Source organism: Aphis gossypii, chromosome 1 (assembly GCF_020184175.1).
Source record: "Aphis gossypii isolate Hap1 chromosome 1, ASM2018417v2, whole genome shotgun sequence".
Lineage (NCBI taxonomy): Eukaryota > Metazoa > Arthropoda > Insecta > Hemiptera > Aphididae > Aphis > Aphis gossypii.
This window is the reverse complement of record NC_065530.1, coordinates 41347600-41362175: the sequence shown is the minus strand read 5'-3', so window position 1 is coordinate 41362175 and position 14576 is coordinate 41347600. Positions and strand designations below refer to the sequence as shown.

The window sequence follows — 14576 nt, the reverse complement described above, 5'->3', positions numbered from 1 at the left end:
TCAAAACTCGATTTTAAATAAACAAAACCGGTACCTATCTTTTTTTTACAACATCAATAGTCTAAAACCTCATACATTGTAATGGTTGTACGCCTTAAAAATAAGTATATATTTTCCTTAAAGTTAATTTATAAACATTTTTCTGTTCTAGACAATACTATTATAATAGTTTATCATAATGCAGCTAAACTCTAATCCAGACAATAATACTGTATCGTACATAATAATAAATTATTAATAAATGTCTATTCTATTTATTGCAGAATAATTCAAAATATTATTTGTTCACTACCAAATCCGCGACTGACCTAATTTAATAATCTAAAACACATAATATTGTAAATGTTCATCTTTGATTTCTGTGGGATTGGACACGGGTTATAATAAATAATAAATATTATTATATATAGAATTAGGGGTCTGCTGTGCCTTGTTTCCTGAACTGTTTTGATAACTTGCTGGTAGAATCGTAGCCACATATTTTGTAAAAACACAATTGATAATGTTTAATAAAACAAACATAAGTATTACGTGAATTCTAAAGATAACTCAACTCATTAAATTGTATTCTAATACCTACTTCCTATGTTATGATAATGAAATAGGTAAACTATTTAATTATCCAATTATTATTATTATTTTTTGATACTTATAATGCAATGCCACAGAGCGTCTTTTACTCAAACGGGACATACCTATTTTGAGGGGATAGCACGAAAAAATAACCTAATGAATAAATGGATGGGCAAGTAAGGACGATTATAAAATGTATTTAATTACTATAGGTAGTCTATAATAGTGTATATTTCTATCATATAATAATATTAACTGTTGTTATTCAATTATGTGTTTGTGTGTCATAGTAAAATTGTCGCACGGAACATTTGATTTTGCCATTTAATTGGAAGAAATCGGTTTGGACATTGATTGCCAAAACAAAAAATAAATTGTCGACAGAACTTGCTCTGCGAATTATAGAAGAGTCCAATACAAATTTTTAAAAATCTAAAACCGTTCAAAAAAAGATTTAAAAAAAATATACTTCAATTCAAGAAGACAATTATGAAACATTAATATTACATATTATATTGTATTATATTTTTACATAATATTATTGGCATTGTAATACAAATTTATTGACTAAAAAAATTGACTGTAATTTTAGCGCCCAGACTAGGTACCTGTAATTCAAATTATGTTATTGTATCGATAAGTCTTCTTACCGCTTCGCCACCAACCGGTATACAAATTACAAACACGCATTCACATTATTATTCTTTATTCGTTTTGTCTAACTTTTTTATTTTTCCAGCTATGAATTGTAAATTATTGTTGTTTTTAACGCAAAGTGTGCTAATCGTTCTGTATTTTTTTAGGTACTATGTTTCATTGAAGTACATAATACTGTTCATTATAATATCACTGTTTTTTTTATACATTGCGCCAATCGTCAATTTGTATACTGTTTATTTTGTGTTTTATATGAAATATTTATATGTAAGGTCTAATCAAAAAGTATCGAGACTCCTATATTTTGACCTAACACGATATCTCAGTTGTTTCTCAACCACCCTATAAATGGCAGACATGGAGACTGGGATAAATTACCAACGAACGTAGGAACAGATATGACCGAAAAATTTAGATTTATTTTATTAATTATTTACCATATCTGTGTATATTAATTATAAGATATGTAAAAGTATTTTATTAAAAATTAAAATGTTTAAATAAATTTATAACGCATCGGATAAGACGTATAAATATGTCTTCTCTTATGTAGTAGAGGCATAATAAGTAATAACCAATAGTTTTTACTGTAGTAAAAAATAATTTGTATTACCAATTGAAATAGGATTATTTAAAATTTGGTTTTTAAGAGGTTGCATGATCACTATTTCGATAATTTCCATCAATAGAATTTTACCCGATATTTCGTTCAGTATTAAGAATTTAATATGGGTAAATCTAAACAACAATTTAAGATAATGTAGTGGCCCTGAAAAGGGCCGTTTTAAATGGAAATAGTTCAATAATCGGACGATTTAAGCACGTTCTCCGCGGATACGACGAGCCAATTGGATGTCTTTTGGCATGATCGTGACACGCTTGGCGTGGATGGCGCACAAGTTGGTGTCTTCGAAAAGACCGACCAAGTATGCTTCACTGGCTTCCTGCAGAGCCATAACGGCGGAACTCTGGAAACGCAAATCGGTCTTGAAGTCTTGGGCGATTTCACGAACCAGGCGTTGGAAAGGCAATTTGCGGATCAACAGTTCGGTGCTCTTTTGGTAACGACGGATTTCACGGAGAGCGACTGTACCCGGACGGTAACGATGTGGCTTCTTCACTCCTCCGGTGGCTGGTGCGCTCTTACGTGCGGCTTTGGTGGCCAGCTGTTTCCTCGGGGCCTTGCCTCCGGTGGATTTACGGGCGGTTTGCTTGGTACGTGCCATTTTGGTTAGTTAGCTGTGTTGCTCGGTAAAACTGTAGAACACTGATGGCTCGACAAAACGTAAACCACTAGTATTTATACACGAAACGGATTCGTATCTGCTGTTTTCATTGGTCGGCGGGTGATGATAATCGGTAAGTGGGAGAAATGGAATGGTGCACTACGATTGGCCGTGCGCGCGCCGTAAAACGTATAAATAAAACGGCGTTTGTAAACCGGGCATCAGTCAACGTTCAACGTTCACAGTAGCAAGTATTGCAATACTAAATCTACAAACTACATAAAATCAACATGACCGGACGCGGTAAAGGAGGAAAAGGTCTTGGAAAAGGAGGCGCCAAACGTCATCGTAAAGTGTTGCGTGATAACATCCAGGGAATCACCAAGCCCGCCATCCGTCGGTTAGCCCGTCGTGGAGGTGTGAAACGTATCTCCGGTTTGATCTACGAAGAGACCCGTGGAGTGTTAAAAGTATTCCTTGAGAACGTGATCCGTGATGCAGTCACCTACACCGAACACGCCAAGAGGAAGACCGTTACCGCCATGGACGTCGTCTACGCACTGAAACGTCAAGGACGTACCTTGTACGGTTTCGGAGGTTAAATATTTACGTGCTACACCTTATACATTTATTAAAAAGGCCCTTTTCAGGGCCACCACTTTCATAAGTACTTAATAATTATATGCACAATTGGTAGTAGAAACTAGAAGTAGCTACTTCAAAAATTGTGTAAAGTCTAAGAGAACTGTTCTTGGAATTTGATGAATTATCACTTAGTAAATATAAGCTTACACCTTCCCTTCCGGTCATATCTTGTAACTGAATAAATGTAACCAAGATCAGTTACATTTACTACAGCAAGAACTCCATAGTCCATACATAAAGAAAAATGTTAAGATACTTAAACATCATTATAATATATTACGCATTAAGTATCATAGAAGTTCAGTAATTCGTATACACATTTTTATTGTACCATAAACTTATATTATATTCTATACTTCAAAATATATGACGAATAGGTTGTTCATTTAATATCTCTTATACAACTGTCGCCTTCTTATTATTTGATAATTATATTTATCTTTGAAGAGTACTTAATTAAAGAGTATTTAAATATTCAAAGGTTTATAGTAATTTTACTGTTGAGTTATTAAACTGCAATCCACCAGTGATAAAAATAAAAAGATTTACAATACTATACCGCCGAATATGATACCAGGCAAATGCCTATCAAAATTATTATCTTGATAATAACTCATTATATACATTCTTCGAAGAATTATCTAACCTCGGGCTGTAGTGATTTAGTTATCATGATCAGGCATCGTTTCCTGTATAATATAATAATCTGAGCCTAACAACTACTCTAAACATGGTACTCATTACAATGTGTATAATTTATTTTTACCACCATCGATAAAATTAAAAATCTTACACGACAGGATAAAAATATGTAGGTTATTTTGATACTATAATCGAATGATATAATTATTTCGAATAATATTTACAGCGCGACAATTCGAATTGAACTGTTCGATATCTATGTTTATAATAGGTTTTTTTAAATTCATTTTATATTTTATTGTTATTACCAAAATATCAATGTACATTTATATGACTATGTGTATTTATAAAACATTTAAAAGTGTTTTATTAAAAATTAAAACGTATAATTTATTATATAATTATAACGCATCGAATATTATTCAGTACAATCACGGTAATACGTTTACTGTAGTAGAAAATAATTTTTACCTATATTTTCTTACCAATTAGAAAAGATTATTTAAAAATCTGGTTTCTAGCGGTTGTCCTAACTAATTCGATAATTCTCATTCAGGATACTACTCGGTTTTCCGTTCAAAAACATTCGAGTGTAGGTATCTCGATTTCCAATCATTTCGATTATGGCATCATAAGGCACAGCTCCTGCTAGTCTACCATTATATTATGTTGACGGAGTTAGGAAAAAATTAGCACACTTAGAAACCCCACCAAAAGTGTAATTCTATAATAGGTTAATAATTTTTTAATTTTTATATATGTGGTGGCCCTGAAAAGGGCCGTTTTAATATGATAGGGATTTGCTCGGATAATTTAGACTTTCTTTTCGGTCTTCTTGGGCAAAAGAACAGCTTGGATGTTTGGCAATACACCGCCTTGGGCGATGGTAACACCGGACAACAGTTTGTTCAATTCCTCGTCATTTCTGATGGCCAATTGCAAATGTCTGGGAATGATACGAGACTTCTTGTTGTCACGGGCTGCGTTACCGGCCAACTCCAAAACTTCAGCTGCCAAGTATTCCATGACGGCGGCCAAGTACACTGGTGCTCCGGCTCCGACACGTTCGGCGTAGTTTCCTTTTCTCAACAGACGGTGGATACGACCGACCGGGAACTGGAGTCCGGCACGGGACGACCTGGTCTTGGATTTACCTCCTTTGGATTTGCCTGCTTTGCCTCTTCCGCTCATGATTGTAGTTTCGATAAACGACTGTTCGGTACCGTGTACGTTGATGGTGTGTGTGCTCATACCGATATGGCAGCCGTTATATAGTCGAGAACTGGAAAACATTATCACAATTGGACAATTTTAAACGGTATGACGCTATAAAACGACACCGAATACATTGACACTACTATCAAAACCATGTTTTTTTAATCGACATCATCACGGTATTTGTTACTGGAGAAACGAGTATTTTCATCGAACATACGACCGCTGTCAAATCCTATTTGATCTGTTATACTTGTTACATTGCGGCCAATGAACGAACGACGGATCACCTAGTCTTAGCTTTATATACCGTCGTTTTCGCTCCACCGGTATCATTCGTGTATCTACCGTCGTACAGTCAACAAACACCCTAAACCGAAAACCAATCAAAATGGCTCCAGGAGGTAAATCCGCAGGAAAAGCGATGAAGAAGTCGTCCGGCAAGGCTCAAAAGAACATCGCCAAGTCCGACAAGAAGCGCAAGCCAAAGAGGAAAGAATCGTACGCCATCTACATCTACAAAGTGTTGAAACAAGTACATCCCGACACCGGTGTTTCCTCAAAGGCCATGAGCATCATGAACAGTTTCGTCAACGATCTGTTCGAACGCATCGCCGCCGAATCCAGTCGTCTTGCCCACTACAACAAGCGCTCGACCATCACCAGTCGGGAAATCCAAACCGCCGTCCGTCTCTTGTTGCCCGGTGAATTGGCCAAGCACGCCGTCAGTGAAGGTACCAAGGCCGTCACCAAATACACCAGCTCCAAATAATTCATATACGCCATCAATACATTTACTAAAACGGCCCTTTTCAGGGCCACCACATTACGTTTAATACTCTTACCTAATTTTATTTGAATCCGTTGCCGACAACTACTTAAAGAACTAAGAAGTATTTAACTTTTTTCCTATATAATAGGATTGCGTCGCAAGAAAAATTGTTAAAACGATTTCGGAACGCTTGTGAATGTAAAAGTATACGTCTTTCTAAAACAAATTTTACCAATAAGCGACCAGATTAATGATATAATATTGTACTTCAATTTTCTAGGACACGGTTTCAAGGTTTCAACCTTTTTATGGTAGCTAAATCCCATTTTCACAAAATTAATTATTACTAAATTTGTAGTGTTATTTAGTTGGCTTTCTTATTTGGTAGGGGGTACTATAGTGATCTCTTGATAGTTGGGCGAATAGATATTGTTTTTTTTTCAAAAACATACATTAAATTTGGTGTCATTAATCCGTTAAGTATACCTCAAAATACTTCTAAATTGTATCGCCAAATAAACAGACTAAAATATGTTGCCTAATATGTCGCGTCTTTTCTAAGTTGATTTTTTTTTTTTTTTAACAACCTATTAATGAAGTTATGTTGAATATGCACTAATTCCAATTGTATTATAATAAATGTATGCACTATATCTGTATACCGGAACTTGTAAAAAATAAAGATTAAGAGAGAGAGGGTGGCATTTTGATTTAATGGAATGTCGTTTGTATAGACCAAGTATAATATTGGTGAGAGACAGGAGCCTTGGGGGACTTCTGCCTGTATTATACATTATAAATTTAATCTATGCTACTATATGAGTAATCATAATTACAAATATTATACTGTTCTAGCACTTCAGCGTCAAACAAACACTACTGTAGATTGGCTTACCAAATGTAGAATTAAATTAAACGTTTCAATAACAGTAGCGATAATTTATTATTAAACCACGTTCTCAAAATCATAAAATGAAATTAAACATCGAAAATCAACAATTATTAGAATGGAACAATCACGTCAAATACCTCGTTGCCACCTTAAACTATATAAGTTATGACAAACATATTAGATCTAACATCCAAAAGCGCATATTGCCAGGGAAGCACTCAATTAGAAATAGCACAGTCTTACTTTTCAATAATTGTGCAATGTGATCTTCACCGGTGGGTCGCGACACTTTTTGGGGTGGAGAGTCCAAAATGGTTGAAGATCACTGGTATATAGTCTAATACTCTAATGTATAAACTGCAATTTGGTTTTTCTGTACAACATGAATACCAGAATACAATTATACGTTATGGTAATTTTGTTTGTTTGTTTGTTTTTTTTTTTTTAATCCATAAATCTTAATTTATCATCTAGAATCTAGTTTCTAAGTAATACCTATGCATAAAATATACAAAAACTATATTATTCAATTTATTATAGACACCTAATTATCAGCACCATCATTACTAATTTTTAAACAATTAGGTACATTTTATTTTAGGTATTATTTGAATTTTAGTTTATAAACACATATTATATTTTTGTTTTTTAGTATATTTTATTAATATAGTAAAAATAATTTTTTTTCAATATTTAGTACATTCTAGTTGATTTTTGTGCCTATTAAATAAAATGATATTTTTCTAAACTAAATTAAAGTTAAAATTCAAATTTTCTCTTAAATCCCAATCTTTGGTTAATATATTTATTAACATTAAATATGGAAGACATGTCATTATTTAATTTTTTTACAGTTTCAAATTCATAATTAACATTGTTAAAAAAAAAATAAAAATGAAAACAATTCTTTTTATCACGTTTTATTGAAATTATAACTCGTAGATACAATTAATTTCATAATTCACACAAATCATATTAAAATAATGTATAAGTTATAACGTTTATCCATTTCCACTAAAATGTAGTGCAATAATGTATATTATAACAAACTGTCAATGTTTATGACTTAATAATTACCCTAATAGTTATATGTTAATGTATTTATTAAAATTTAAAACAACAAAACAAAAACAAATACCTTTTGAAACAAAAACATCAATAAAATTGTACATTAAAATAAATTAAGACTAGAAAACAAAGTGATTTACAAAACTATAGTATAGGGTAAGTTTCTTTTTAAAACTATTATTATCATAGCTGGTTACAAGTAGTAACCAAATGACTAGAAACTGTGTGAATTATCTGACTAGGTAATGTAATCGTATTGTAATAATAATAACATTTTGTTTTAAAACATAAATGCATTGTTGAAAATCAGAGAATTTGGTAAGATCAAGTCTGGAAGCAATGAATAAATAATGATACAGGAAGCTTAATTTATAAATCACTGGAAGAATCGCAATTATCATAATACAATATGTTATAAAATCCCGGGCAAATGAAGCAACTGAGCACCTCAAAAAACAAATAATTATTTTTAATAACAAAATTTTTTTAACATCATAATTACCACAAAATTAAGTAATACCTAGTTCTACGTGTGTCATAGAGCTATTATTAACCCTATTTTTAGTAGAAACACTGGCAAAACATACTTACAGTAAAATGACGCTCTTAGGATTCAGCAAGTAATAATAAAAATAATCATTAACAAAATATAGTTTTAGAGAAATTTGACTTGATATAAACAAACAAATATATTCAAGTTTTACGAAAGTCTAATCCAGGTGCAATAAAAAAGAAGTCTTTTCCTTACGAATAATATATCAATTAATCACACACTTTGGTGTGCATTATGATACAAATAGTGATTAAAAAACATTAAAGCAGCCATAATTGACTTTCTAATAATAAGCCTTATTTATTTTAAGGCATAATAAACTTTATTGAAATTCCATTGACTAATTTTTTGAAATTATAATAATGATTTGTTTTTTATTCAAGATACTTAAGAAACAATTGTACATTTGTACACACACTGCCTATTTATATTGGTCACTTTTTTTTTTGTTTTGTTTTTGCACTCAAATATAATAAATTTAAGTGTTATATCTTTAACATGTAGACTAACTTAATGCTCAGTTAATTGCAATAAAAACACTTGCCAAAGGACAACGGTAGATATGTGACCTAAATTTATAGATTATATTATAAATAAATTTAAAAACATATTATTATCCTTGGCAGTGAAATCACAACAATTTAAAACATTAGTTATTGTGCGTGTTTATATTGGAAACTATATTATACTTGCATAATATATAATTATATAAGTGTGTATATAAAATATTTATATATTTGAACTTAACATTAGATAAAGAAAAATTTCAATTACATAGGAAATTAAAAATACAATTGAAAACTATTCAAACTGAAAGTCAACAAGAATATATAACAATATAGTTTCCAGACTAAACACATATTACATGAGCATTTGCCTAAGAGCTGTCAAAGGTGTTCATATATTTATGTGTACTATTTACAAATACATAAAACGTAGATTAATTAGAAGGTGTATGGAAGTAAGGTGTTTGAGTCATAAGTCTTCAATTCAATATAGAGAACACTTCAGTCAGTTTTGAGTGTTGGAAAATTTTTAGCAACTATTAACTGTTCATGTGGGAAGTCCAGTGTTATGGTAAAGTGGAAAGCCATATTTGATACTGCCAGGACATACTCACTGAGTGCAAACCAGGTAAATGCTATAACGAAAACAAAAAATTGAAATTATCAAACAAACATTAATTCATATTTTAATATTATTATGTTGAACATTACCCAAGTCGTGGCAATAAAACCGGTGTTTGATAAAGTAAATTATCAATGTGAACGTCGATGTGATACAAATAGCGAATAGTACTTTCTTAATGTTATATGATAAACGCTGATGTTCTGTCATAGTTTTGTGCATCATGTTGAATGTTTTAATCATGACAATCATATACAACAACGAGCTGAGCATGAACAAAATGAAAATTTTCTCGTGCACGGCTAAAAACAGTAAAAACGAAAAAAAGTTAAGGATAATAGTTGATAATTTACAGTAAATTAAAGTATAACAATACGATAATCTAGGAGACGTACGATAGTTTTCTCGATTAGATATGTAAGTTACGCCACAGATTGCGGCTATTTCGATGAGATTGAGCCAGTAGCAGAGATTGATAAGTATATAACTGGTGGATTTGTCAACAACTTTGGACATCTGGCTGATGAAATAGTTGTAGTATACTTGGGCAATAACCATACGTGGTCCAACGTGAAAAGCTACGGCTATCCGCCACATATACGTTTGAGGCGTCACACCGGTGATGGCACTAATCGAAGGTATCACATTGTAGACCTAGCAGAGTAAAAAAAAAATAAATTAAATCGACCACTTCACTAAAGTTAAGTCAAAAACACATCGTGCAACTTTACTATGGGACATCCGCCCGTGATAGTTACCTATAATTGTGTGGTGAAGGGCAAGTTTTTCTATTTTAAAAAATATGTTTATTTATTATTTAAATATTATATTAAACACTAGTTTATACAAATTATTGTTTACAACAGTATGCAATATTATTATTATTCAAAACATATTTAAAACAATTAATAATTTATCATCATAATAAAAAATGAACAAAGCTGCTTATTGACATTGTAAAAGACCTGGACTAAGTTACTGGAGATACAGCATTGGCAAAATAATTCTGCTATTAATTGATGATTCAAGTTAAAAAAAAATGTATGTTTATAATCTAAATTTGATAAATTTATAATATTTCTATAAATAAATTCATTGAATTTACTTAATGTTAAAATAACTACATTTTTTTTATGTAAAAAAATATTTGGTTAAATTTATCAGTTGTCACGTACCTACTATAGTACACGTTATCATTCATTTCGTTTATTTTTATTTTCATGAGTTGGAAAGTATGTATCAAATAATTGATAAATTACTATCTGAATTTAATGAAATTCGCGAATACATTTAAATTATAATACATCTTATAAACTTTAATATTATAGATGTAATAACTCTTTTACCCAGCACTACCCTGGAATTAATAATAATTCTTATATGATACGATGTGTTGAAATCTTAAATTGCCATCATCAGAAATAAAAATAAGAGCAACGATAAGGCCGTAACTGAAAAAAAATTTGGGGGTCCAACAGTTTTTTAAATACCTATAAATACATAAACACTTACATTTTTACGTTATAAATATAAAATTTGATCATTATTGTTATAAAAACATAAGTTGTCACTAGGTATAATTTTCAATTTACAAAATAGTTAATTATTTGAAAATAAAAATTGTATTCTACTTTTAACCCTAATTTGTGACCCCTAGACAAATTGAACACCACCCCCTCCAATTTGGCATTGCCCGAGGTCCGGGGACTCTATTTTACTATATTTTATTAAACATAAAAGTTCAAAATGTAAAGTTTATCAAAAATATAAAAACTATTGATGATAAATAGGTACCTACATAATAAATTTATATTTGATAACAATAATAATATGATAATTTGTTAATCATTTAGATAAAATGGGAGTTGTGAAGAATGTATTGTACAATTAATACCTACCATAACTACTAACCTACTTTTTTATACTACCATATTCAATTATTGACGATTTTTCACCAATAATATTTACGTAATACGTATACATAACACCTATACCTATTAGATGTTTTTGACCTATTCTTGCAAGGTAATAACATGGTTAATCATAGTGTCAAACGTTTGAAAAATATTTTTTTTACTGCGGTGGTTGCATGTGGTGACTATAGGACTATAGTTGTTTGATGAATAATATCTAATAAATCGTTTATATAATGACTAATGAGTTTAACAAAATATTGAACAGTTATTTATTTATTATTTAAATTGAAATGAGATGAGGGTTTAAGTAACCAACAAACTAAAAGCAAAAGGTATCTGACGTGTCTCGAGACTACCCTCCAACACCCTTGTGACCGATTGCAACATCTATAAGTAATAATTTAAACTCACTCGACAGTGCGTTTCGTGTACGTCGTCGTACTGAAAAACGTACGCGGTAGCCAGACACGTCAGAAGAGTGATGAGCGGCAAAGACACGCCGACGAACGCCAGTTTACGTATGCTCAGGTTGAAGAACAATAGCATGTGTTCAAGCGGGTCGTCCGCCGGTTCGTTGGCGGACTTTACGGCGGTCTTGGCGGTCATATCTCGCGCGCGCGCGTCAACACCACCTTTACGCAGGACTGCGAGGTCGAGCACAACACCTGTCGAACAGAAACACCCGCGATACACGGTAAACCCAAACGATAATAAAATTAGATATGACGACGTCGAACTGCAAACAAAAACGCGTTACTTTTTTTTCAACGTCCACCGCGGATGATTTTGAACGGTGTTCAGGCCGGCCAGTGTCACCTGCCGACAAGTCTCAAAGTGGTCATCGCGCGGCCGTCATCATCACGTCTGTTACCTGAACTGGACACGATCGTCGTTTGCTCTATATATTATTAAAACGTTATTATATTGCAGTGACGTCTCCGTCACTCGACGACGACGACGGCGACGGAGCTGCTCAGCAAGTAACGACGATTGCTATGTGCTGCCGAGAGCGATCGGGTCAAAAACGGAAGACTTTTGCGCGTTTTATCGCGTACCATCGATTTATGTGTAATATTATTTTATCAAGGCGGTCGGCGGCGTGTGCTTGCGCGCGCGCGCCGCGACACGAGACGGAGAACGAGAGAGACGGTGACGGCGCGAATCGTTGGCGAACGCGCGGCGCGGCGCGGGACAGACGGAAACGGTGCGCGAAAAGTTAGAGCGCGCGCGCGCGCCGCCGGCGAGCTAGCGTTTCGCCGTCGTACACGTTTTTAGCACACAGGTCGGTGGCCGCGCGTATTATTTTTATCCATCGCCGCGCACATTAATAATGTGTCGTGTTTCCGCCGCGCGTGATACGTTTTCGTCCACGATACACGTATACGTGACAATAGGTACGCGAGTACCGGGGACCGGTGTAGGTAGGTGTACGTGTACTGTACAACGCGGATCGCGTGCGCTTGGTTTTGTTTTGGATTTTGTGAGCGAAACCGCAGCAGGGCGATAGCTGCGCGCGCGGCGTATTGACTATTATTTTAAACGTTGTTGTTGTTGTTGTTGTTGTTGTTATTATTTTATACAAAAACATAAATCGTCGACGACGTCGTCACCAACCTTGAGTGAGCGCTGTAGCGCATATATAGTAAACCATAGTATAGTATAGTAGCTGGTTTTGTTGTTCTTTCGTTTGTTGTTACAACAAACGCGATCCAAAAACGTATTTTTTTTCTTTACGACGCAGCTGTGCGTCCCGGAATTCGACAAGTTTGTTTCGGTTTCACGGCAATACGGACGACGCTGAAATTCTATATATAGAACAGGACGAGGTCGAACGACCTCTTCCGTGTTCGGTTTCCACTGTTCGTTTTTTTTTCAAATCTAGCTAGGCCTGTACGTTATTTTTCAACCTCAAGCTTATTGTAGCCAAAATTCGTCTCACGTTGATATCAGCAAACCGACAAAAGAAAATATGTTAAAAGTTATTTTTAGGAACGCGTATTTTACAAATGTGGATACCACTCGGAAACGATTTACTTTAATTAATCCAATTTGAATTGCCGTTTTTTTTTTAATTGACATTTTACAAGCTACAGGTATTAGCCACATAGTTACACATCACCGCATTGATGTTATTCAGCCTACCTACTGTTCTTCTTCTATCAATAAACATTTGATAATAATGTTAATATTTCTTTAAAGGTTAAAAGTTAGAACATAGGTAAAATATTTGCAGGTACTTCAGTATTATACCGTGGTATATCATTCAAGTAGTATATTATTAGCAATCATCAATTAAAATACCATTAACGCTACTGATCTAAAACCAAGTTACACAACTACACGTCTTACTTTGAATTTTTTGATCTACCTGTGTGTTTCCTGAATTCGTTTGGAAACGTATAAGCTTCTCATGGTGAAATCCGAAAGCGCAAATCAACCTTTTTTCTCGATAACTCAAAAGCGCAAAATGAATCTGAGCTTTTGTACTTTGGTAGTGGAAAAAAGAGCAAAAATTAATTGTATTACTTGATACAGACATACAGTATTTTACTGAACTAACTTGCGACGCTCGACGCTTTCCATGTACGTAAGCGTGGCCTTACCCGTTCCACGACAGATTACGGCAATGCATGGCGACGGTTATTGCATTTGTTTAATTAATTTAAAATAATACTCATAATTATATTTTTTATTTTTTAACTGATTTTTATTAATGATTATTTGATTTTTATTGATTTTTTGATACTTATTTAAATAATTTAAAATAATAGGTACTCAAAATTATATTTTTTATTTTTTACTGATTTTTGAACTAATTTTTATATCACTGTTAATGCTTAATTTAATATTAATAATAACTACGATTTTAATTAAATACACTTTTTGTATAAAATTGATTTGCGCTATTTGGGTTATTAAAAAGGTAATTTTTTTTTTTGCGCTTTTGGGTTGCGTTTGGGTTGTATTTTGCGCTTATGGGCTATACAGCCGCTTCTCCGGTGCTTTCTCCTTGAAGTAAATCTCTAAAATGTCCGTTTAATAGAAGATGTTTTGTTTACAGCCGACGGTCGATGAGTGGTTTAAAAATTTGAACCATTTCACTCCACTGCATTCATCGTTTTTAGCTCTTATTTAAGTACCTATAAGGCTATACCTATTTATTTAATTGTTATTTTTTTTAAATTAATGGTCTCCCATGATACACCTTAGTCGGGCTTAGTACTTTACCAGGGGCCCTAATTATCTACCACTGTAATCATATATTGACTGTTTAACTTATAATAATACA

General features: G+C 33.1%; 5 protein-coding genes across 5 annotated transcripts in view; 2 read left to right on the top strand and 3 right to left on the bottom strand.

Annotated features, from left to right (window-relative positions):
• Positions 1–2515, bottom strand: part of LOC126551360 (histone H3-like centromeric protein cid) — a 10815-nt gene extending 8300 nt beyond the window's left edge. Inside the window, exon 1 of the mRNA XM_050204472.1 lies at positions 2049–2515. Coding sequence (XP_050060429.1) covers positions 2049–2456 — 408 coding nt within the window. The 5' untranslated portion in view covers positions 2457–2515. The remainder of the gene's footprint in view (positions 1–2048) is intronic.
• A 164-nt stretch (positions 2516–2679) lies between these two features.
• On the top strand, positions 2680–3105 carry LOC126552092 (histone H4). The gene has a single exon (XM_050206585.1). It carries the CDS (start codon positions 2747–2749, stop codon positions 3056–3058), a length of 312 nt encoding a protein of 103 aa, XP_050062542.1. The 5' UTR covers positions 2680–2746; the 3' UTR covers positions 3059–3105.
• A 1406-nt stretch (positions 3106–4511) lies between these two features.
• Positions 4512–5009, bottom strand: LOC126552069 (histone H2A-like). Its single transcript, XM_050206548.1, has one exon. It carries the CDS (start codon positions 4992–4994, stop codon positions 4557–4559), a length of 438 nt encoding a protein of 145 aa, XP_050062505.1. The 5' UTR covers positions 4995–5009; the 3' UTR covers positions 4512–4556.
• A 269-nt stretch (positions 5010–5278) lies between these two features.
• LOC126552081 (histone H2B-like) lies at positions 5279–5774 on the top strand. Its single transcript, XM_050206564.1, has one exon. The coding sequence runs from the start codon at positions 5350–5352 to the stop codon at positions 5728–5730; it is 381 nt and encodes a 126-aa protein (XP_050062521.1). The 5' UTR covers positions 5279–5349; the 3' UTR covers positions 5731–5774.
• Positions 5775–8606: 2832 nt separating this feature from the next.
• Positions 8607–12647, bottom strand: LOC114126020 (post-GPI attachment to proteins factor 2-like). The gene is made up of 5 exons (XM_027989878.2): positions 12045–12647; positions 11699–11952; positions 9767–10025; positions 9461–9673; positions 8607–9384 (listed from the first exon to the last, which is right to left on the bottom strand). The coding sequence occupies exons 2-5, from the start codon at positions 11891–11893 to the stop codon at positions 9251–9253; spliced, it is 801 nt and encodes a 266-aa protein (XP_027845679.1). The 5' UTR covers positions 11894–11952; positions 12045–12647; the 3' UTR covers positions 8607–9250.
• Positions 12648–14576: the final 1929 nt, after the last annotated feature.